At 39.5% G+C, this 26,031-nt stretch overlaps 2 protein-coding genes across 2 annotated transcripts in view; both read left to right on the top strand.

Annotated features, from left to right (window-relative positions):
- Positions 1-13,157, top strand: part of NEP (neutral endopeptidase) — a gene marked incomplete in the record, with an annotated part of 58,342 nt that extends 45,185 nt beyond the window's left edge. Inside the window, 11 exon segments of the mRNA NM_001204663.1 lie at positions 3,509-3,567; positions 5,358-5,409; positions 6,123-6,190; positions 7,046-7,176; positions 7,991-8,036; positions 8,038-8,056; positions 9,257-9,266; positions 9,268-9,284; positions 9,286-9,355; positions 12,406-12,482; positions 12,899-13,157. Coding sequence (NP_001191592.1) covers positions 3,509-3,567; positions 5,358-5,409; positions 6,123-6,190; positions 7,046-7,176; positions 7,991-8,036; positions 8,038-8,056; positions 9,257-9,266; positions 9,268-9,284; positions 9,286-9,355; positions 12,406-12,482; positions 12,899-12,998 — 649 coding nt within the window.
- A 3,101-nt stretch (positions 13,158-16,258) lies between these two features.
- Positions 16,259-26,031, top strand: part of LOC101846415 (sucrase-isomaltase, intestinal) — a 55,682-nt gene continuing 45,909 nt past the window's right edge. The window contains exons 1-7 of the mRNA XM_035968700.1: positions 16,259-18,404; positions 19,554-19,696; positions 20,138-20,309; positions 20,790-20,901; positions 24,403-24,659; positions 25,141-25,272; positions 25,692-25,802. Of these exons, the coding sequence (XP_035824593.1) occupies positions 17,853-18,404; positions 19,554-19,696; positions 20,138-20,309; positions 20,790-20,901; positions 24,403-24,659; positions 25,141-25,272; positions 25,692-25,802 (1,479 nt within the window). The 5' untranslated portion in view covers positions 16,259-17,852. The remainder of the gene's footprint in view (positions 18,405-19,553; positions 19,697-20,137; positions 20,310-20,789; positions 20,902-24,402; positions 24,660-25,140; positions 25,273-25,691; positions 25,803-26,031) is intronic.

Here is a 26,031-nt window from a genome sequence, read left to right as displayed (position 1 = left end):
AGTGAAAAAAGTCAAGGGACTGTTAACAGAAGCACCGACGCTGGCATACTTTGACCCAGAACTGCCAACGACAGTGAGTGCTGATGCCAGTAGCTATGGCCTGGGAGCTGTGCTGCTGCAAAAACACGAAGAGGGTGATCGTCCAATCGCTTTCTCATCCAGAACACTGTCAAAGCCAGAAAAGCAATATGCACAAATAGAAAAGGAGTGCTTAGCATCCACATGGGCGAGCGAGAAATTTTGAAAAATATCTCATCAGACTGCCAGCAGTAGAGATTGTAACAGATCACAAACCCCTAGTACCTTTGATCAATACAAAGGATTTATCAGACACACCTCTTCGGTGCCAGAGACTGTTACTTAGATTGCTAAGATTTAACGCAACTGCCAGATACGTTGAGGGCAAGAAGATGCTAGTGGCTGACGCTCTCAGCAGAGCACCACTAGCAGACGAAGACAGAGGATCACGTCGAGACGTGCACACACACGTAAGAGAGTTAGAAACGTCGTGGCCAGTCAGAGACACAACACTTGAAAAGCTCAAACAGGCAACGAAAGAAGACGTCGAACTGAACTGTGCCATGAGCTACACACTGAATGGATGGCCTGCATACAAAAGAAAACGTTCAACTAGCTGCCAGAAACTTATACGATATCAGAAGCGAGCTGAGCGTGCAAGACGGGCTACTTTTGATAGGGAAAAGAATAGTCGTCCCATTAGAGATGAGAAAATAGGTTCTTGAGAAGATTCACCACGGTCATATGGGAATAGCTAAATGCCGAGAGAGAGCAGCGCAGTCAGTGTGGTACCCACAGATTGGGAAAGACATAAAGGAAAGAGTGGCAAATTGTCGACAGTGCTTGGAAGAGAGAGCATCCCATCCCAAAGAGCCTCTGCTTCCAACGCCACTTCCCAGCAGGCAATACGAAAAGGTAGCACTTGACCTGTTTGAACTGAAAGGTCGGTCGTTCGTTGTGGTCACCGACTACTATTCACGTTATCCAGAAATTGGGTACTTGCCCAACCAGAAAGCCTCAACGTTAGTCACAAAACTGAAAATCATCTTTGCGAGACAAGGCATCCCAGAGACAGTAGTCAGTGACAATCAGACCAATCTTACGTCACACGAATTTCAACGATTTGCCCAAGACTGGGGTTTCCAGCATATTACCAGTTCCCCACACTTTCCATCTGGGAACGGAGCGGCAGAGTGCAGAGTCAAACTGTCCAAGCGCATGTTAAGGCAAGAAGACTACGCTCTGGCATTGTTAACATACAGAGCTACGCCAATACCAGGACTGGGGGGCTAGCCCAGCAGAGCTAGCGATGGGGAGAAAAATGAAGACGACACTCCCAACACTTTCCACAGTCTTACAGCCTCGCGCAGTCAACACGCATCTGCTGCGTGAAAAGGAAAGAGTCTACAAGCAGAAACAAAAGTCCTACCATGACAGACACTTCGGAGCTCGGGCCTTGTCTGAGCTTAGACCAGGTGATCCGGTTTTCATCAAACTGGACGGACAACAGGGTTGGAAGCAGCCAGCCAAGGTTGTAAAGCAGTGTGCACCTAGGTCTTACCTAGTAAAGACGGCAGTAGGCGGCGTGCTGAGGCGGAATCGGCGCCATCTTCTGCGCCGACCAGAGGGAGGCGACAGTCTGAGGTCGCCGTACATCCAGTTTCCAGCGACGGAGTCCCCGGAGGTCTACCAGTCTCCGATTTCAACGCATGCTGATTCAGTCCTACCTCCAAATCCTGGGAGTAACAGTGGAGGCCCTCCAGAGCAGCCTCCACCATCTCCATCATCGCACTTGTCCATGGAGCCAGTGATGTCACAAATGCAGAATCTCAGCAGGCAACATCTACAACTGCAGTGGCAGCACCGCAAGTCAGCAGAAGCGGCAGAGCCATCGTTAAGCCAGCACGTTACCGTGACGAATGATATGACACTCATGGACTGTTTCTCAAAGCCAATGTGTAGCTAGATTGTGCTTTGAGCTAGTATTGTGTTGATGTGTTCGTTTGTTTTTCTTTTTCACTCTAATCAAAATAGAGAACAGTTGACTGTTCGTTAGGAATTTGTGTTTCCAAATGGCCTTTGTCAGGTGAGAAGCACCCTGAATGTGTAGGCTGATCTCACCTGATTTAAGTTGCTGTGTAGACTAGCAACAGTTATAGGTTTATTTTACTTTATTTTTTGTTCTGGTGGATTACAAGTTACTTTTACAGGAAGGACCTTATTTTCCAACACTTCAGTTGCCTAAAAGACTGCTTCAGCCAGGGTGGATTTAAAGTATAAACCGTCACAAGAAGTAAAAACTACATTTTAGCCCACATGTGAATAAGACATTGTTCCCTTGCAAATTTTAATTTAACGTCATTTTGGAAACTAAAAGGGGGAGATGTAATGATATGGGACATAATCCATAATCCACCCCAGTTGCTTGTCCATTATATTATCAGTTGTTTCCCTTTCAGTGTAAACACTCCATGAGCAGTTCTCACATTGTCTTGAGATTCAGGGCTTCTGGGAACAAAGGGTCTGGGGTCTATATAAAGCTGTGTCTGTGTCTCTAAGGTTTTTTTTCTTTGGGCCATTTGACTGGTGAAGTAAACCTTGCTACACATGCAGAAGACCCTAGTTCGATTTCCTTGAGGAGATAATTCTTATCGAGTATCTCGGTCGTTCTTGCTCGGGTGGTGTATGCCTCTCAGCCCGGGCTTTTCCAGACGGGCAGGGCCAAAACTCGCCTCCTGAATAATTAAAATTGTGTCGATGGTGGTAAACCACATTGCAATTTTACTGCTTCCGAGCCAGTTTCTTTCATGTCTGATAAACTGCTTATTACGTTGTTGGATGTCCTTATCTATATCTTAAATCTCCGTCATAATGTTGACTGCTAATGCAACGCCAGTGTACCGCCTCAAATGATGAACAAAATCAAGTAAGGGTGTGGTGTGAATAAAACACCAGTGAACGTCAGATCTACTAGATGTAGTTCATTAGCCACAGAGGGGACGGGTTTTTTCTGAGTGATCTCAGTAATGACGTATTCATGACCTAAATGAAGGCATCTGGTTTGGTCAAGCCTGGAGGGAGAATGGTCTTACCAGTCTTTCTCTTTGTGGTCAAGGTGGAAAAGAGGGGAGGGGGGGGGGAGTCTGGTTCCCAAACTTTTTCTGGAGTGGAGCGTCATAGTAGATGATTGCGAGAAAATTGGTAAATGAAAAAGTATAGCTATGGGTGTTTGTTTGATACAATGGTGGTTTAGAATCGAGGCAAGGTAATACAACCTAAGGTTTATACTTAACCATTAGAGTCAACTTTTTGTAGGAAAATGAGTTGTGAACTGTGTAACATTTTTTAACCGAAATTCTAGTCCGTAGAGATTTGTGGTTCCAAAACAAAATGTTATCGTATGTATATCAAAACCCTCAAACCGTTGTAATAACTAGACTCTCTCATCAGACTTGGTGCTCATATGCTTCTTGCTATTGTGCTTCTCCAGATGGTTCAGAAGTCCGCCCACAGTTAATGCCTACTATAACAAAGCTGGCAACGAAATAGGTAAGTTAAAATAGAATCAGTTAAACCTACTCTAACGTCCACATCTCCAAGACAATCAGCTGTTAATATGAGTTCCCACTTTACCCCTTCTGTATTATAGTGACACTGTACAATAAGGCCAATTATCTAAGATGATCAGTTGTTCCTCACCAAAGGGTGGTCATCTTGGACAGGTTCGATTGTTTGTACATTTAAAAAAGCAGGAAGGTGGAGAGAAGAAGGGAGAGAAATGGACAACTATAAAGAGCAGGAATGCCACTTTTGGCGATGTTGGATGTACTGATTAAGCGACCCTTTTAATACTGTTCAGTCATATACAAGGTGATCCAAAAAAAACCTCTACAACTGTTTCTTTCACATTTATACTCAACATTGGGGGGGGGGGGTGTCAAAATTTCCTACCAACTGAAAATGTTTTGGCCTAATGCGTCCCGAGCGATCAAGTGACCTTATGCAGTTGTGAGCGACATAGAGCACTTGCCAAAAACTCCCCCCATAAAACAACCCCCCCCCCAAAAAAAAAACAAAAAAACAACCCCAACCCAACCAACCCTGTCATTCTCGTACTTCAAGTAGCCTCTGTGTCAAAGTGATGAGATATTGTTATCTAATCTAGAACATCACAATTCAGTCAAGTACAGACAGCGACAGCAATAAATGAAACGTTAGTTGTAGCCTTTGGCGTCCTACAGCAAAGAGGTTTAGGCAATAACTGTCTCTGAGCTTTCACTGTTGTCTTTTTTGTCTTTTTAAAAACGATTTATGGAAGCAGTACATTTTCATAAAACATTACTATAACCCAGCTTGTCAAACATCCATTGTGGTTTATGTAAATAATAACAATCAAGGCAAGTCTCTAGTTCAGCATTTAAGGCTCATGTATAAACACACAAACGGTACAGGTTTGATGTATACGACGGCGAGGCATAATTAGTATAATATCGTAAATCTCCTTGGTTAATTAGAAAGAGTACTTATCAGCCACATGATTGAGAGAATGGATCAAAATTGCCCTCCTACAGAATGATCTATAACTTTGGGTCAAAGAGCCATAAAGCGTTTGCTGTCACTGTGGACAACCAGTCGTTAAAAATACATTTTGCAAGAGGTGTGGAAATTTACTTTTATTTTTTTTTCTGCTACAGTCCGAAACTAAGTGGTGTAAGCATCAGAGAGAGAGAGAGAGAAAGAGAGAGAGAGAGAGAGAGAGAGAGAGAGAGAGAGAGAGAAAGAGAGAGAGAGAGAGAGGGGGGGAGAAAGAGTGAGAGAAAGAGAGACAGACAGACAGAAAGACAGAAAGACAGACCAGACCAACAAGAATATAGAGAAAGAGAGGATGAGAGAGTGAGAGAGAAAGAGAGAGAGGAAGAGACAGATAGATAAGGAGAGAGAGAGAGGGGGAGAGAGGGGGGGGGAGAGAATGTTATAATATTGTGTAAGCATTCAGTGAATTGATTTTTTTTTTTACATGTTTCATTAATTTCAACTTAACTTCAATAAGCATATTAATCATTTCGTGCTGCAGATGCTGATTCAGTTTATCACAACAAAATGTGACTGAAGACTAGATCTATATTATCTTATCCTTCCTGTTTCATCGTATCTAATTTTATATTTTCTGTGGTTTTCATACAAATTAGAAGTCTCTGCAAGTACTTACTGTGAAAGGCTTCACCATCACTTGTGTTTTGTGTGTATGGAATAATTGCTTGCTGTGACAAGAGACAAAATCATTTCACAGCTGTGACTGAAGCTATGATTTATTTTCTTTTTTTTTTCTTTTTCAAAAGTGTTTCCAGCGGGAATCTTGCAGTCACCAGTTTTCCATGTGGACTTCCCGAAGTGAGTTTGTTTTCCCTGATTCAGAATTGATATTGGAACAGTTTTACTTGGATGTTAGATGGAAGAGCATTGTTTGCATATTGTTACTGCCTGCCTAAACCAACGGCTACATTTGTACCCGGCTGTTAGAATTTACAAGCTGCAAGCTGTTGTTGTTTGGTTGGATTTTTAAGGGGTTTTTTTGGGTGCTTTTTTAAGGGAACAAAAATCGAAAAGTTAAATAATAAACAAAACAAAATTAAATTAACTTAGATGTAACAAAACAGAACGAAATCCAAAAGCTTCCCGCCTACAACCCCTCTCCCTGCCTTTTAAAAGTATACTGATGTTTTGGAGGTTTTAGTTTAGACTGAATTTTTTACGGCTGTGGTGCCACTTAGAAATGAGAAGTTGATTGCAAATTTGGACTTCAGACCAACAGCACAATCCCCCCTCCCCCTTCCACCTAAAAAAACATTGGATTCATTATCAGGTTTTCCTGTGGGGAAAAGGGCGTTGCTGCCGTGGTAATGTGATTCCCCCTATTCCTAGACACAAGCACACATGAAGCACGCGCTCGTATGACCGTATGTAGTTGCCAGTGCCGTGAAACGCTCTCCACAACAGCAACAAAATAAATAAACACATATTATTATGAATAAGCATTCACTTTACACCTAGATGTGATTCCGTAATGGTAATAGTTCAAACATTTATAATTTCCTCTTTTTCAGATACCTGAACTATGGATCTATAGGAGTTATCATAGGTCACGAAATCACTCACGGTTTTGATGATAAAGGTAAGAATTCTTTTACTGGGACGTAGTTAAGCATTTTTATGGCTTCTATGCGCGTTTCTTATTTGTCCCCAAAGGGATACGACGTCGCCTGTTTAAACTTAACGAGTGACTTCTTCTGGCCTTAATGTTGTATTGACCAGGCTCTTCACATTGGTTGCAAAAGAAGTATGTTGCTTGCCCTAAAGGGGGAGTAATTTCAATGTAATTTCAGTCCCTCTGAGTGAAATAGTTTCCTCTTCAGCTCTTCTTTTCAGCCAATATCCCCCCGCACTGCGATGAATACAATGTCCCTGCAGATAGACGACAAAAAACCCTCTTACCCCCCCTCCCCCTCCCCGTTCCCCTCTCTAAAATCTAACTAAATTAGCCTAAGTGTAACGCCGAAGAGTCTAACCTCTACACACCACGGCAGCCGGTTCAGACTATGCATCTTTGCAAATATTTCAAGTGAAATGGCTGAGTTTTTCTCAAAGGATAGTACTCGCTAAAGTTTGTCAACCTTTGAACAGTCATCGCCCTTTCTGCCACTTTTAACACGCTAAAGGGGCCGAACCGCCAACTTTTATGCATTTCCGAGCGGGCCATTAAATGATATTATCCTTCAGTACCCGGGTTATCCCCACCGCCAGCCAAAATTCCCAAATTAACTTCTAGTGGGCGATTGACTTCCACAAAATTGCACTGTTATGAGTGACTGAGCATGAGATAACTAGACAATTTGTCGACACTAATAACCACGCCAATCTACCATTCTAATGATAATACTATATGGGTTCTGACAGCCTGTCAAGAGCAAACGACTAGGATAATTCAACATAAATAAACCTTTATGTTTGAACTTCTTTTTCCTTACAGGCAGGCTGTATGACAAGAACGGAAACCTGAATCAATGGTGGAGTAACTCTGCTATCGAGAAGTTTAACACCCAGAAGCAATGTATCATTGACCAGTACGGAGCTTATGTCATGGACCAAGTGGAGCTCAATGTACGTTACTAACAACAGATCGGCCATATACATATGCATGTACTGTGTGTTTTTGTGTGTGTGCCTATTTTGTGGATGCATGAGCGAGTGTGTGTGCGTGTTTATGTGTGTGTGTATATATGTGTGTGTACCTTTGTCTGTGTGTGTGTGTGTGTGCGTGTGTGTGTGTGTGTGTGTGTGTGTGTGTGTGTGTGTGTGCGCGCGCGCGTGCGTGTATATATTTCCTAGATGCTTTTGTATCTGATAGGAAAGCTAAAACAATAATCCTCTCTGGTCAAATCAGAATTCTATAGTTACATCCTTTTCAAATATGGTTTGTTTCTTTGTCTGCTTCTTGCCTGAAGATATGAAAAGATGAATATTTGAGCAGAACCTGAGAGCTTCTTTTAGTAGTGCTAGGCTCATCTGACTTTAAAAATACACTAAATGATCTAATGAAAAATGTTCCACACCCCGATCGAAATAGTTGGCTTGATTTCGAAGGCGAGCTTCTGCAAATCTGCCTGTGGTACATTACAGCTTACACAGATACTTGAAGGAATAAAGTCCTCACACGAGATTCAAACTCATGTCTGCAACATACAACGGCGGAGAACCTAAGCAATACCTACAGATGTCAGCAAATACATTGTGCGGAAGTAATTTCCTTATATAATGATCATCGCATATAATTATCATTGTTATTAGACATGTCCAAATTATTTGATGATTTATGATTTTGTTATCGGCATATAATTTGAAACCCCGGCTTTTTAACAAAATTTTTGTTTAAATAAGATTTCATTATTTCATTTTTTATATTGTTTCGTTGCAGCTGAATGGAATACGTACGCAGGGAGAAAATATTGCTGACAATGGCGGTCTCAAAGAGTCTTTCAGGGTAAACATTTTCTCTTTGGTTTAAGGTTTCAATATATGCTATCTCTATGAAACTTCCTCCCGCCTCCCCCCCCCTCTCTTACCATTCTATTCACTCTAGCATACACCCCCCAACCACCCCTACTCCCGATAGTTCCGAGGTCAGGATGAAGCAGGAAAAAAACATTTCAAAAAGACAATACTTGTTATAATGGACAACAACAAGACTCGAACCTAAATTTCCGTGTCATAATTAGCTTCTATAGCTGTCATACAGCGGTAGACTCAAAATGCATGTAGTTTGAAAGAAGTTAAAGTTAAAGGTTAGACGTACTTATAAGTTTGGTTTCCATTAACTGACGGGGCTCCTGAAGGTGACTGGCCTGTGAACGTGGTTGCACTACTTGCTACCATAGAATTACAACGGTCAATCTGCTCAGTACCGAGTTTTGAGAAATTTGAAATCAAATTTTTTTAGTTTCACTTGGTAAGTTTTTTCTTATGCAATTCTTTGAATATATTGATAACGACTACGAATGATCTTACGATTTTGAAAGAGGTGATAGGACATTTGGTTTCTGACCTGATGGGCTTAGTAATTCAAGACAAACAAAAATGTCAGATATAAATTTGTGATTAAACAGTTACTACTGTCTAGCAATGTCATGTGATAATAACTATTAAAAAGAAAGCCAGTCACGTAAGTCCTTGGGAAAAACTCGTCACTATGACCTTAAAGCGATCACGTGGGTGAATGGCGGGTGCTCCGGTGTGATTTGCTCCTTCTGTCCTCTCAAACATCTGTCGTCCTTATCTTTCCTCCTTGTTTGTTACTGCCTTGTAACACCTCTAATATTTGGAACTTATATTGACCTAATGCAAGTGTCCTTAAACTTTTACTAAAACATTTAGCGATGTTTAAGTGCCTTAATAAATATTGTTTGATAGTTCGCTTTGCCTGTATTTCATGATCTGAGTGTCTTTTCGTTATTTTCAGAAACATATTTTGCTTTCCGAATAGTTTGATTGAAGTTCACTTTTCTTTTTTTTGATCGAAGCTACATTGTGGTTTGAGTTTCCTCTTTTTAAATACTGTATTAAAAAAATATATGTAAAATTCTTTACTCCGAAAACTATGTGCTCAAAGCGAAAACATCAAGTGATCAGTCTTCGAAAAGGAATCTAATTACAGGTTAACTGAAATTTGTGCTTATAAATTCAGGCGTACAAAAACTGGGTCAAAGCACAAGGAAAAGAAGAGCCTACCTTGCCAGGACTTCAGTACACGAACGATCAACTCTTTTTCATCAGTTTTGGGCAGGTTAGTACTATAATATTATTGTTTCAACGCATGATTATATATATATATATTATTGTATATATATTATTTATAGTCATTAACATTTTTAACTTCACACATTTTAAAAGTGTGTAGCTCAAAAATTAAACATCCATTTACTTTGAAATTGTATACATGTTACGTAAACTTAAAGTCGTTCGTGAATAATTTATTGTACTCACTAGGGTGCACTGGTCTATCATTTTGTTTGACGATGTCATTCACGGCGTTTTGATATTATGTCACATACTTTGAAAATGTGTTGGTAACTTTGAAAACAAAAACTGCACACGCAAAGTTGGATTCCTTCCAAGTCTTTTTACCACAAAAGAAAGTGGCTTCTCTTTTTCGATTCACCATGCTTCCGCTGAAAGAATAAGGACAAAATCACATCATTGAAATGCTTCAGGTGGGTACACCGCTATGATTAGTCGCGAAAAGGATCAACATGAACATACACACTGTGTATTCTACACGGAATCACATTGCAACGATAGGCTCCAAAGAGGACAGACCCAAGCAAGTAGAACGCAGAAAGACAAAACCGAGGGTGGACTCATTCATCCTACCGTAACGCTTGAGAAATCAATTTGAACCGGTAAACAAAGGCGCAGGATTAGTCGAAAAAAACTTTAAAATTACAGTCCGATCTTTGTCATGACTGTTCTCCTTCGTTTAAAACATAGGAACCTTTGTGCTAGGGGTCTAGTTTGTCGCGTAAAACTGCAGCCCCTTCGCATCCAGCACAGACTTCACTGGACACAGCGTCGCGTGTGATGCCCAAGGAGAAATCAACCTAGTTCTCGAGCCCAATGTACTTTTCTTTCTAAATCAATGGACAAGTGTTCAAGCACAATAAGGCACCTGCACATAAGGCTGCTGTGACAAATCCATTTATGAAAACTAGCAACATTCCTCTCCTGCACCCATGACCAGGTCATTCACGAAATTTCAATCCAATTGAGCCCTTGCGGGACATTTTAGATCGTGACATTTGTGCAACACCCGCCAGCCCCGTACCACTTGCTCAGTTAGAACAAGCCTTAATTGAAGAGTGGAATATTAGCCCACAATAGACAATACCTCGATTCTTCCCGTCAATTCGTCGACGATGTGAAGATGTGACAACGCCAGATATCATCACACGTTCATGAAAGCTGTCACTTTTCATTTTGACCCCTGACAACTATAAGTTCAAAACTGAAGATTAAAAACATTCTTAACTTTGCATCCCACGTGTTTCCCTTGCTGTAACATGAATTTATTATCTTATCAGAAAATTAAGTATTAATCAAGATATTGCCTTTAATATGAGGTAGGAGGTTAAAAATCATATATATATATATATATATATATATATATATATATATATATATATATATATATATATATATATATATATATATATATATATATGTGTGTGTATATGTATATGTGTGTGTGTGTGTGTGTGTGTGTATGTGTGTCACGACGCGGTGTAATCAGGCTCTCGTCAATGTTTGAGCGTGTAGAGCTATTGGTATCTTCTTTTAAAGCTTGTTCATTTGTCTTGCTTTGTATGAAAAAAATATCCTTTTATCTTGAATACTAGCCGTGCAGTCTCGGCATTGAGAAGAATAGGACTGACGTGGTGCTAGCGTGTCGTACAAGGCGACTAAATGGCGAACCAGGTAGTGACTCCTGAAACAGAGTCATCCTGCCTTCAGGTCGGGTTTGAGTCATGAGGCTAACAACTTCTCTCGTAAAAAGAACCTGTTACAGAAACACATACAAGCAAAAACCATTATCTCTTCTTTGGCTAATCGTGGATCTTCTCCAAATGGAGAGTTTATGATGCAAGGCGGTGAAAGCCGAAAGGAAGCTGCCGGCAGAAGTCTCCACCATCATCCAAGTCCACGTCTCTTCGGATCGGCTCGTGGAACGTTAGGACCCTTTATGAGGCTGGAAAAACTGCACAAGTTCTCCAAGAAATGCACCGATACCAACTACACATACTGGGAATCAGCGAGACCCACTTGAACCAGTCTGGACAGAGGCGAATGAAAGAGGGGGAGCTTTTTATTTATTCAGGAAATAGGACTAGGAAAGTGGCGATGGATGGGACACACCTTAAGAAAGCCCAGCGGAAACATCACAAGACAGTCACTGCAGTGGAACCCACAAGGAGCACGAGGCAGGGGTAGGCCACGGGAAACATGGAGGAGATGCGTGGAAAGGGACATGAGAGAAATGAAGCTCACTTGGAACGAGCTTGGAAGGATGGCTCAGGACAGAGATAAATGGAAGGAGCTTGTATGTGGCCTATACCCTGCTAGGGGTGAAAGGCATTGATGATGATGATGATATCTTGAATACAAGTCGAGATATTTGCGAATGAAAGAAATGTGGGTCACCTGATAAAAATACTGAGGAAATAGCCACCAAAGATAAGTCATTTCCTTAGCTTGAGAATCCGTGTAGACCGAGTATTTACACTTTTTGCGCTTTTTATCAACGTTTGTCAGTAAAAACTTACACAGAAAGGTGTTCTTTAATGGGCCTGAAATGTGTTGATCCAAAAAATAAAATTCGATAAAAAAAATTCACAATCCTGCAGGAAAATGCGTTGTTCTCACTTTGATTTCTTTGACGAGCGCCTGATTTCACCACGCTGCCTCACATATATATATATATATATATATATATATATATATATATATATATATATATATATATATTCTCAGATGACATACCAGCACTGCTCATATGAGAATCGAAAACTATCATTATTATACACTAACACAATGTCACATTAAATGTTTCAAGATGACACACAAACACTGTCATAAAAAACACAGCACTATTCAAGGTTACATCCTGACATGGCCAGTGTTACTCACAGACATGACCATTATGATAAACTTGCTTTCCTCAGTTGACGCACGTACACTGTCAGTATGACGTACAGACTCCATTCTGTTGAAATTCTAACAATATCCATACTTAGGATTAGATGTGAATAATGTGAAGCCTTTTCTGACTTGCTCCTACAGACCTGGTGTAACATGTACAGAAACGACGCTCTTATCAGTTCCATTCGCAGTGGCGTGCACAGCCCGGGCCAGTACAGGTAAGAGCAATGTAAAGTATAATATTAGTGCTGCCCTTTCTTTTTCATGAGACTAGTGCTTTTATATCTGCAAATTTTGAGTAATGAAAAATTATTCTTGAAAAGTGCATTTTATGCAAAGGCAATATTCATTATACGACCAAGTAAGGTTTGGGGGAATTGGAAGCTAACGAAAATAGAAATGGATAAAAAAGAGGAACATGAAAGTGTTAACTGTTTTATTTGTGGTTCAATTATATTTATTTAAGAATTAGGTCAACTTGGGGCGAACCGTCAATGCATTTCAAATGAGCATTGTTATTGTTAATCAGGCAACGCAAGATGATCCCCCGTATTTTATTCTTACTTTTATCGTCGAAATTTCGATCAACATTTTCCAGCACGTTTGTTCTCATACAAACTCATTTCATCTGCAGAGTAATCGGATCTCTTCAGAATTCTGAGGATTTTGCCAGAGTGTTCAACTGTCCTTCAACATCGTACATGAACGCGGCCAACAAATGTCAAGTCTGGTGAACAGGCCAATGAACTGGTCATTATTCCAGATCCGTTGATTATCGATGTGCTGTTCTTGTTTTTGTGGTTCGTGCTTATTTTATGATGAAAGTGGAGAAAGAAAACGTTTCAAAAACAATTCGACATTCCTTGCAGTTGTAGATAAATACACACTTCAAAACTGAACTTGAGACAGAGATGCTCTGCAGCATGTCCGAACAGGCCTTTGACACCTAGGGTGACGTCAGTACTGAAACTTTGACTACGACATGATTGATGGTTAATAATGAAAGAATACTGTTGTACATTATTCTTTATAAATCTATCAAAAGCGTAGGCTGTTTTAATGGAATACTGAAAGCATAATAAGGAAGACAATATTCCGAAAACGTTTCTGATGCCCTTTTTCCCTTTGCCCTTAGTTTTGTGCATAACTGTGTCCTCCTTCCACGCCCCTCCCCTCCCTTTCTCTGTCTGTCTGTCTGTCTGTTTGTCTGTCTGTCTGACTGTAATATACACCTGTCTCATTTTCCTATTCCCACCCTACCTCGGTCTTTTGAGAGGGTCTTGTAAGTTTGAGGACTTGGAAAAAGGTCACACCCAAGCAAGTAATATAGCCCCTTTTTATAAAGACCTTTGCCCCGTCAAGCACATCTAGTACTCTACTCAACATACATATTTGTGTGTTTACCAATGCACGTGTATTTTATTGACTGTGGTTGGTGAACCATGCCTTTTTCCGTCCTTCGTCCTCACTCTCCACCAAAGGCCCAACTGCCCCCACCCCTCCCTTTATGACTTGACCGTTCTGTGTGTAGCCTGGAGACACTATAATTCATGTTATTTACTTCGTCTTTTTTCCTTTTTCTTTTCTTTTGTACTAAGAAATTCATATACATAGACAGGAGTACTATATTATTGTTTATAACATGTGAGGCACTGATAGGCATGACAACTCTCGTATAAAGAAAAATCATTTGGAGATGCTGAAAAAATAGTAAGGTGCCATTATAATTATTGTACATACGCTTGATCAATAAAGACGTTATATACATCTATATTATTAGCTGTGTTTGAGTTGATCTAATTATGTTACGCTGTGAGAGTTTGCATGACTATGTTCTCAAATACGAGAAGTGGTTTTTTTTAAATTAACAGATATCACAACAACAAGAAACCTTATTATACTTTACTCCACCAAACCAACACAAAACTACACTTCAAGGCCACCTTCAAAAACACCGAGACCTTTTTTACTTTTTAATTTAAAGTTACACTCCCTAAAATACTCCCAAACAAAAAAATCCCAAGACAAACGAACAAACAAACAAACAGCAGTTTTGCTGTCGTACACAGAGGACCCGAGTTTGATTTTGTCGAGTATCTCGGTCTTTCTCCTTGAATGTTATAATCCTCTTAGCGTGTTTGACCCTGATTGGCATCTTCGAAGATCACTTCCTGCATAATCTAAGTTGTGTTGATGGTAGTGCAAAATACTTACTTAAGAAAAAGACTGGCGCAAAAAGGAGCTGGAACATGACTCAGTTAAGACAGAGACAAGATGCCACCATTAGTCTGTACACCAGAAATTCAATTTATTACACTCGTATAAGAAGAAGGGCTTAAGTTGACTTGTGCCTAAAATATTGTACTGCAGTAAGTGAAGAAGTTTTTTAAAATCAGTAATAGAGTTGCACTCCCTGCTGGAGGTTTTAGTAGGCTACCCCTTGTTCGTTCAGGTCTCCAACACCAGTGGTTGTCTGGACGCCTTTATAGGCTTCTAACATTTTGTTGTACAAAAAACTACAAGCCAAATCAAGGCAACATATAGACATTGGTATTAACATTGACGATTAAGTAGGTTGCGGCTCTAGAAGAGCCTGTTCGATTATCTTGTAAATTGACTGACTATTCGCTACGGCAAAGACATAGGCCTGCAGACGTGTTTTAGTCTTTCGGTTGCACGAGACGCCATAAACTCTACCACTCAAAAACACCAATTTATTACCTTAAAAATAAAATACAAGTAAGGCGTGCTCACTGTTATAATACCAATCCTAACAGTGTTTTATATAATCTGTTTGAAATAGCTGAATAATAATTTTTAAGAGTTTAAAGACAACATGATATCAAATATTATTTTAAAATGTGACAGCGAAGCAAACATGCCTCAGAGTATTGGGTTTTTATCCCAGTGATCCCCCCCCCCCCCAAAAAAAAAAAAAAACATCAACAAAAAACCCCCAAAGAAACAAACAAAAAGTTAGAGCAGGAAAGAGGATGATATATACATTATAACAATCATTATAATGTATTGCTGTGTTCGTTGTTCATGCTGCTGGTTTTAAACAGGCCTTTTGGAGATTTCACGGGGGAAGACGAAGAGCAGAGGGTTATAACGTGTCTACAATCTACAGCAATAAAATGAGTCTGGAAGTTGACGACCCTTTTAGGAAATCTACCACCGCTGATCAATTTTACAGAATAAGGAACTAAAGCTGGAAAAAGTAGATCACTCCACAGTATACGTATCCCCCTTTCATCTTTCTAGCTGAATCCTCTCGCTTTAACAAGAGCGCAAATTGTACGACTGCAGCTGAAACAATAATGAAAACGTTGCTAGAACAATACTGATATGGCATTATTTTTATGCAAAATGTCAAATAATTGTCGATTGAGTTTAATCCTTTAATTGCACTATTGTCTGTAAAGCTAATTAGGATAGTATCCTTTGAAGATTGTTTTTGTGGTGGAAATTTTAAGCTATGGTATTTGAGAATAGCGGCATCCTGTTGCTTGGTGAAGTAATAATGTTGATAAAGCAGCTAGGACCTGCTTATTACACATAGAACATGGCTTACCGGTAGTCTATTTGGAAAGGTCTATGACAAACATACACAATATCAAATCAGAGAGAGAGAGAGAGAGAGAGAGAGAGAGAGAGAGAGAGAGAGAGAGAGAGAGAAGAGAGAGAGAAAGGAGAGGGGGGAGGGGGTTGGGGATAGAGATAGATAGATAGATAGATAGATAGATAGATAGATAGATAGATAGATAGATAGATAGATAGATAGATAGATAGATAGATAGATAGATAGATAGATAGATAGATAGATAGATAGATAGATAGATGGATAGATAGATGGATAGATAGACAGATATGCATAAATATATATACAGAGAGAGATAGAGAGAGAGAAAGAGAGAGAGAAAGAGAGAGAGAGAGAGAGAGAGAGAGAGAGAGAGAGAGAGAGAGAGAGAGAGAGAGAGAGAGAGAGAAAGGGGGGGGGGGGTTCCTATAGATCTTCAAACAAGGCAAGTCATGTACGCATTACAATTCATTCGGCTGAAGGAAACCACAATGACACTGTTCCTTCTGCTGGGGGCTAGGAAATTATTTTTCAAGCTCAAAAATGGTATCAACAGTCGGGACTAACCCAATGAAACTGCCGTATACTAATTTGTCGAGTTGAGAGAGACATCCATCCACGCTTGTCTAGACTAAATAGGGTGTCATGTCTACTCATGGACATGGACAAAGCATTTTCCACCGGACGGTAATCTTTTTTTAAATAGTTTAGCACAAACATGTAATGTGTAACCCTTTTACGAGTACACAAAAATCATGTAATCTTCAGTTATGTATCTGGGAGGAACGAGTTTTCTAACATGAAAAAAGGCCATGACATAAGGACAATTATGTTATGTATAATACTTTTTTCAAACCCAAGACCGCAAAGTTTCTTTCAGTGTTGGTAATCCCTCCTCTTATATACACTTTTAATAAAAATGACTTCTGATAATTTATATTTGTACGCATGCTGCAACTTTCAAAGAATACTCAGCAACTCTAGTAACCGTACTTTAATAATGCTTCCTCGCCCTCCTCACGAACCAATGACTGCCTATTTTAATCTTAGTAGTGCTAGATGAATGATAAAAAAAAAGGATTTAAGGTTACTCAAGCAAAAACAGAGGAAAAGAAAGAATTTTTTTTTTTTGGTCATAGGATGTATCTGACCGACTTAAAAGAAATCTGCTGAGATGTTGGTAAGTGGGCTATTACTCTCATAAATTTATTCTGAAGGTCAGAAATGATTAAGCTGCTACTGTCTCCTGCTCAAATGCCTTTACAGACTATAAAAAAACACGTGTGATACGTTATCAGCAATTAATAGTTACGGTGATAGTACATCTTATTTTGTGTATACGGATTTCGAAGAGATATACATTGCTGAGAGGAAATATCTTTTTGTCAAATTAAGATAATATTTTATCTACTAAGAAATTATTTTTTTATGTACTCTATGTGTGACAGTAATATTGATCGAAGTAAGCTGCTTTATCTCAATGTTACTGAAAAAATAAATGTACGAAATTGTATAGATTTAACGCCCTTCCAACACTCTACTCAAAGGTTAATTAAGAGGAGGGGCGGCCCCATCTTTAATAATATAGGACCAAGCTAAAAGAAAACATTAGTGTAAAGTCCCTTTCCCAATGAGACAACATCAGATCGAACAGAAACTCGAACTCATGAACCTTTAGACTCATGATTACGGGTCCGATAGCCTAAAAACTAGACTACCGACGTCACCCAACGATGCAGTGAAAGCACGTTATCTGTACATACTGTATTTGAATGTACAGGGGCTTACGTTTCTTTTCTTTGTTATTGTGATTTAAGTGGAACGGACCTTGGGCAACAGTACTCTATGTGCTCTTTGAAAACACAAAAACTAAGATAACAGGTGACGACAGCTTAAACCAGATAAAAGTGTTCATATGGTGATAATACAACGGTGTTCTACCACTGCAGCCAACGATCAGATGGTACTGAGAAGTCTATGTCTTCAAACTAATTGAGCGGTCTTCGTCATGTCGGGATTTTCCTCTCATAGTCCAAAAGATTCTCCTCACATAAAGTACAAAGAGGTGATCAGTCAGAAAGATTTGAATATTCATCGTCCCACAAAAACTTCTCGATGTGAACGGCTCTCTCGTAAAACAGAAAGATGTACCACTGTGCTGCTAGTCCTTTGTGCCTTAGCCGCTGTCAGTATTCCTGTGTACAAAGTTCTATATCCGTACCTTTCTAGTCTCATAGAAGATGGAAACAAACATCCAAGATCTCCACAGTGCAGCGTTGAGGAGAACAATCGTTTTGACTGTTGGCCAGAGAAAGATGGAGCCACTGAGGAAAAATGTCGTCAGCGTGGCTGCTGTTGGCAGCCGTCCTCCACGCCAGAGACAGCGCCCCCCTGTTTCTTCTCCTCCAATTATAGTGGTTACAACGTTGTACAGATTAAGCAGTCGGCCTCGGGAATTGATGCGACACTGCAAAGAAACACCACTACCTTTTTCTCTAAAGACTCCATGACGTTGAAGCTGCACGTGGAGTACCAGACAGCAGAGAGGCTTCGAATTCGTGTGAGTAATAAACACAGGCCTATTTCTATGGGCAGGTGGTTGTACAGCAAAACTGATTGGTTTCAGTTTCTCTCTGTCCATCTACTGGTTTTGATTACGTTCAGTAGCCCCTTTAGTTATATTTTTTATGATTAGATGGCTGGACTTCTGGCGTATATTCCATCTGTGAAAGATCCAGGTAAATTGGGTAGCGAGCCATGAGAACCGCTCGGACAGCCCAAGGTTTCTATGTTTTGGATCTGAACCAAGTTTACCAACACTTCAGTTCAGAATATTATACAACTGTCTTAGCCAATGCGAGCCCTGTGGTCTACGATGAAATTCCTCTTTTGTTTCTACAAGCATTTCTTTGTTTTCATGGTGACATGTGCTCTTTGAGCTTTTTTCCCTTTCTTTTATAAACTTTTTTTGTTCGGTTGGATAGAGTTTACAATACTCACTATAGCACGCTGGTAAGTGTTTAGACTAGCTCAGATATTATTTGGACTATCTCTGTTTTCTTCAACTCCCCTGAGGCCAAAAATTAAACTTTACAGAAAATAAAACCATTTCGACGTTTTAAATGTTGTTTATTTTAATCTGTGTTAGGGTGCCATGAATGGCATGCTGTATATTATGTTTTCCTTAGGGACATTGTCCAATCGCCCTTTCCAATTTAATTTGCTTCCTGCTTGGGAAAAAGACAACCGTTTGTTTATTATGCAACTCCCAATGATTAAATGGGAGAAAATACCATATCACGATAGTAACAAATCTTTGGGTAGGTGGTGGAAATTGTATGATATTCTGTTTATTGTTAAAAACGTTTGAAATGTATTTGTTTCTTATTAGGTGGGGTGGGGGGTGTATAATAAATAAACCCGCGAAGTGCGACCTTTTCTTGGTGAAATGTTAGTCATGAACATCTACCCACACGCGGTGTATCGTTTTTTAAAGAAACTGTTAATAGTAGGTTATCCAATCAACAGAAGCTGAAACTAGCCAGACGATGGGATGCCATGCGTACATCACTTGCTCTCTGATGTAGGAGCGCTCAATAGTTTGGGGTTTTTTGCACTTTCACCACCGAATTATATCGACAGAGCTGTAAAACAAATACTCGGTCATCAAACACAATGTCCATGCTGTGGCTCTAATGTTCTGTAACAGTTCTACGATCCGGTAGTACAACGCTATGAAGTCCCCCTGGATGTTCCGAGCGGATCTACCCCAGGAACCAAGCTGTACGACGTCAAAGTTTTTCCACAACCCTTCAACATTCTTGTGACTCGCACTTCCACGGGAACTCCAGTGTGAGTGATATACTTTTTAGAAAGCCAACATAACTATACACTAACTTACGCTCTTGCGTGGGTACAAATAGCTGCCCGTGAAAACGTTCCTATGTTCCTATGATAGTGCTTGCACATTCTAGAATGGCTTGATTTTTAATTTGGCACACGTCTTAATTTGCAGAGAAAATTTGTGAAAGTTTACCTCCACCACGTTGTTTATTCTAAAGTTACTGTAATTTTCCTCAAAGGTTCTGGGGTCTTGCCATAAGTTGAAAACACCTTCGATTGGTGTATGTAAGAAGCAAGAATTAGGCTTCTAATAGATAAAACATATTGTGATCTTCAAAATATTGTATTGAATAGAACACAGAAATATTATGGTTTTGGTGCAATTAACCCAAAGACAGCAGTTCTGAGTATGTGAAAATACAATGTGGGGTGTCTCATTGCTTTCCCCAGCTTTGATACAAGATCAACAGCTCCACTGATCTTCAGCGATCAGTTCTTGCAGATCGGGACAAAATTTTCCTCCAAATATGTTTATGGATTTGGAGAACATCGAAGTAATTTTCTTCAGGACCTGTCGACTTGGAGACGACTTGCTTTCTGGAACCATGATAGTTCCCCTCGTGTACGTAGCTTGCTATTGAGATTAGACTGTCTGATGCCTCTGCTTAAAGCAGGCCCAGTAATATTGCACAAGGTGTAACAAACTCACATAGAAAGTCTGAGAAGCAGGTTTGGCTATGTTAATCGAAAGCTGGGAAGATGTATTATACAATACGTATAATAGGATAAATATTGGCCAATTATTTTTTTCAACCCATTCTTTTAAAATGCGGGAAGTTAAAAATATTTGAGTCCATAATTTTCTTTTCTTTCGGAATTGTGCAAACGAAGATGAAGAGCAATTACTTTCAGTTTGCGTTACACTTTTCGAATAGCTTTCCAAAGTGGTGAGGTTCCTCCAAGTACATTCACTACTTAGAACCAAATTTGCATTGGAATTCAATATTAATATAATATGGTTTAAGTGGCAAACGTTGGGACAAGATTTTACTTTTTGAGGCACCTTGCTTTATCTGCTCAAACGTTTGATTGGCCCTCCCAGATTGACACAAATGGCTATGGGACTCATCCTTTTTATTTGAACTTGGAACCCAGCTCTGGGCAGGGAGTGGCTGATGCCCATGGAGTCTTTCTGCTTAACAGCAACGCAGGAGGTAAGTGGTTGGGTATCTTAATTCATTTATCCTTTAATTGAGAGTGATCAGTTAGATTTGTCAAGCCTCTTAGTCGTTCTACTGTTCTTTGTTTTCAGGTTTAAGTTATATTCCCTACTGGGCACAAACAACGTCGTCAAATTAATGGTATATTTATTATAATATAATATGCTAATTGGGAGACCTAACACTAAAGATAGTGGATATATACCTCAATATATAGCTATGTGCAGAAATCAACTCCTCTGTCACATTTGTATTGACACAATGTTTCAAGTAATACGGTGGTTTTTATGGTATACCGATAATGTGCTTCGCTGTCGCAAGCAGAAGACGTGGGTTCTATTCCTGTTTGAAGAGGTTCCTAATCGAGAAACATCCGTTTGTCGGCTGGGACATTTCATTTCTGTCAACCTGTGTTGGTCCTGGATAGCAAGGTCTTAAATTATTTAAGTCGTGTTGTTGCGTATGCAAAAATAGCTTCAATAAACACTAATAGAAGGACTGTATACAGTATCTATATCAATGGTGTTATGCATGATATACTGCTCAATTAGCATCAGGGTCAGCAGGCACAAAAAACTTTTGCATATTATATAGCATAAAAAATACGGTGGGCTAGTTTGTTTGTTTGTTTGTTTGTTTGTTTGTTTGTTTGTTTGTTTGTTCTTTGTAGGTTTTTATTTTATTTTTTATTTATTTTTTTTATTTATTTTTCTATATTTTTATATTTTTATTTATTTTTTTTATTTTTTTTGGGGGGGGGTTCTACTCTCCTCCTTTTATCACGTAAGGTTTTTCATAACACAGAACGCAGAACACGCGTCTGCGTGTGTTGATGTTACTTTTTGTCGGCATCTTATCATGTCTATTTATCTGTACTGATTTGTTTTAGTTTTGTTTTAGTTTTTTTTCATAATGGTCTTATTGTCTATTTTATTTTAAATATGTGCAGGGTATGGTCAAATAATACTGATTCCTATCGTTTCGTTTTTCATTGGTGCATTTAGTGGTAAGCAGAATGAGTGACGCTAAAGTATTTGATGAAACCTTTCTGGGTGAACAATTTGAATCTTTTATTTTTTTTTTTTAAAAGATCAATCTACTCACAAGATGAAGAAGCCAAAAGACAAAAAATGTAGACAAACTTTGCTGTTTTGGTCTATGTTCTTTGTCATTTTACCTGGTTAAAGTTTACGGTGGAGGAATGTTGCATCCCCAACAACACGATTTAAATCATTTAGGAGACTTTAACTCTGCCTGTAAGGGACAACCCGGGCAGAGAGAGATACAATGTTATACAGTAAGACCAAGATACCCAACAACAATCCTCCTCGTGCCGGAATGGAACGCAAGTCTTCTGCCTGAGACGGCGAACCAGCAGAAGCTACACGAAAGATGGTTTGTGGGCTTGGGAAAGGTACAGGGTGATAAAAAAACAACAACTGTACAACTTTTTTTCTTATTATCTCGAACAAAATTTGTACTAGAATTTTGTAATTTGGTACAGGCATAATTCAGTCAAAAGGAATTTGTTTGACATAAAATTCACAAAGAAGAAACTTATTTTCGAAAACAGAATTGGTTTTTATAAAAACCACCTATAAATGCAAAAAGCACCAATTCAAAAGATCTTGTATTGAAAGTCATGAAATGATTTTTTCTTTTATTTTCCTTTCATTTTATTTGAAAAAAAAATATAATCTTTTCATCCCTGTAACCTTTAAACAATATAACTTTTCTCCTACAGAGTTAAAAACTGTTTTTTTTTATTCTGGAATTCCGAGAACAATGGTCTATTTCCTCATTTGGACTCGACACAATCTAATAGGGGGTGCCACTACAAATGGGTTCGGCCGATCGGGCCGATCGCTCGACTCCATCACCTAAAAAACAAACGTGTTTGTTTTCAGTTTCAGGCGATCAAGTCGGGCGATCGGCCTGATCCAGCCGTAGTGGGCACCCCGTATAACGCGTCGTTCGTAATGTTCAGTGGTGGTCAAATACAAGGATCCACTCAACCATGAGTACTCAAAGCCACACACACTGTACATCTTGCTGTATGGAGATGTTTCTAAAGACAACAGGGGAGGGGGGGGGGGTTGAGGTTACCGAAATAGACAGCATTTGTGGAGTTGATATTATCAGAAAGGTGCTGGGCTTTGCCAAGGAACCAAATGTCATAGAGGAAATGTTCACGCTTTTCAAGACGATCGAGGTATCATGAACATATTGCTATCCTCTGATATCTTCCCAAATGAGAAAATGGTGCAGTCGTAGATAAAGACCTGCCTTGAGAAGGCAGACCGTTGAGATGTAGGAAAGTCATGGCTGCAAACATCGTCGACGGAAAGACGTCTTATGGGGCTCATCTTCCGAAATCTTCACCCTAGTGACGTTTAAATGGGTTCGAACGGTGTATGTATGACCTGAAGTGGTTGTTTTAACTGGGAATATTTTTGTTCTGATTCCCTACAGGTCCTAACTGGTTGACCATTTCCACCCTTGACATCAAAGAGGGCCTTAAGGGCACTTTAACATTATTTCCGTACCTTGTGCGAAACTTACGAAATAAGCTGGTGGTGAGGAAATGTTAAATACAAAAAGCTCTCTGCTCTTTACTAATCTTAACCATAATCTCAGCAGGCAAAAATTTGATAAAAACTATCTGCAAACTTCTGTTGGCCAGTTACACTACTGTAGTTAGCAATATGGCGCAATCGTTGGGATTTCTAGTGGTAGACCTAATGCGAACTAGGGCGTCATGCTACAAAAATGGGGACATAGCGAAATGAGCTGTTTTTTTACGCGCTATGTAGAGCAAAACTGTTCTGTGGATTTATCTAACATGAATATCAGACAAATTCCTTTTGACTTTCAAATATTGTGTATAAATTTGAATCGCAAGACTTCAGTGTGGAGGAAAATATTACTTTTGTAAGTTGTACAGGGTTTGGGGGGGGGGGGGGGTTGGAGGGGGGGGTCACCCATTTCGCCTAAGAAGTTATTGTGAAGATTTGTGACTGACCAACATGATTTACTTCAGCACTTAGAGTGTTAATGAATCCTTTATTTTGTGTTCTTTGCCCTGCCCAGCTGAGAATAATTTAGTGTTGGCATTCTGATCTCTATGACAATCCAGTTTTTTTTTTAGATTATGGTGTTATCTTGTCCTCTTGGAGATTTTGAAAATCGTTTTTATGGGCTTTGAAATGACAGTGATTCAGATATATCATAAATATATGCTGATAGTGACTTGTAGAATCGGAATGGGTATCTTTAAAAAAGAACAGAAAAAAACCTTGAAAGAAATCGATGGCTTGCTAAAAAATTGAATGGGGGATAAAGAATAGTGTGATGTCAAAGCAAAAAAAAAATTTAATTACAAAGAAAAAGCGTCCCCGGAAGTGGGAGTGACTGATCTAACATTTGAGAAAAATTGCCATAGGGACATAATTAAAGAGAAGTTTGAGCTTTTTTCCCTTTGTATTCCGTTATCAGAAGTAGCACTACAACCATTTGGCGGGCATGACGGGCCTGGGGCGGTCACTTACCGCATGATGGGCGGAGTCTTGGACTTCTATCTGGTGTTGGGCCCGGATCCAGAGTCGGTGGTCTCTCAATACTCAGATGTCATTGGTAGACCTTACTTCCCTCCTTTCTGGTCGCTAGGCTTCCATCTGTGTCGCTTTGGTTACCACAGTGCTGAGGCTTTGGGACAAGTGATCAAGAGAAACCGCGATGCTCATATGCCTTATGTACGTCTCTGCGCATGTTTCGTTTGTTTGTTGTTGTTGTTGTTGTTGTTGTTTTTTGGGGAGGTTGTCTTTGTTTTGGGTGGAGGGGCGCATTTTGTTTGCTTTCTTTCCCTTTGAAAATGTGTTTTTGTGCGAGGGCACCGTTAACTTGTCTTTCTTTTTTTAGTTCCTCGTGTTCTTTATGTCTGTCTGTCGTACTTTATGTTCCTATACTAAAAGGGTATTTTTGGAACATCCATCTGTAATCCTTCTTTTGAGTATCAGAATATCTTTTTAGTGTAGGCTTACACTTAAATGACAGGAAGTTACCCTGTCAGTTACACTTTCTGTGTCTTATTTCTCCTCAGTATATATCTATTTTTAAGCTCATGTGCAATATTGTAATCAAACGAGGTTCTTTAATTTGTGTTACAATTTGACTAATTTTGAAACTGTTTCTTGGACAAGGGCATTAATCTTGACTCCAATAAATTATTGCCAGGATGTCCAATGGACTGATGTCGACTACATGATTGACAGGCGAGACTGGACCCTTGACCCCGTGCGCTACAGTACACTTCCAGCCCTTGTCAAAGACCTGCATGACAATAACCAGAGATATATTATCATGGCGGTGAGACCTTACAGTTTTTCCTGGGTTTTCCAAGACTGTTTGACTTTCTGTGTGAAAGAAGAACACTTGTAGATGCTTCTAAATAAGGGGTATGTGTCATTAGTAAATGCTATCGTATTTCAGTTTTGTATAAGAATTCTAGAATTCGCCTGTGTTTTTTCTTTACTGTATTTGTTTGGAGAGTTGTGTAAGACTTTCTTCGTTTGCCTAACTCTATTGCCTACTGCCGTCAGTTCACATGATTATCATTTAACCATCGTTTGACAACACAAATCATTCTTTTTTAAACATTTTTGTTGTCGTCAGTTTGGTGGCAACCTGGTGTTAAGGAAACTTAGAACAAAAACACACACGCTTATCTACTCATTTTCCCCCTCAGTGTGCTTGAGACAGCTTTGCATTTCTCTTATTTCTTTTAGGATCCTGCCATATCTAGTACACAACCGGCCGGTACATACCCTCCATTTGATGATGGAATGAAGCTGGATGTGTTTGTGAAAAACAGCACTGGGGATATTCTTATTGGAAAGGTATGTGTTTCTGGGGGGGGGCTATTTTGTTGTTGAAGTTTTAGAGACAATCAATTCGAGTCTAAATTATTGTTTCAAAAATAAAGGAAAGCATTTCCCCTCTGGAATTGTAAAAAGTATACGGTGATCAGTCTGCACCTTGTAAATGATAATAATATATCGAATCAGTGTCGTAACGATCTAGCCTCGAGTGCTGTGGCTCTTTTTTTTCTGTATCACATGATTAATC

This window comes from Aplysia californica, unplaced genomic scaffold (assembly GCF_000002075.1).
Source record: "Aplysia californica isolate F4 #8 unplaced genomic scaffold, AplCal3.0 scaffold00076, whole genome shotgun sequence".
Classification (NCBI taxonomy): Eukaryota; Metazoa; Mollusca; class Gastropoda; order Aplysiida; family Aplysiidae; genus Aplysia; species Aplysia californica.
The sequence above is the reverse complement of the archived record's forward strand: the minus strand, read 5'-3'. Positions and strand labels throughout refer to the sequence as shown.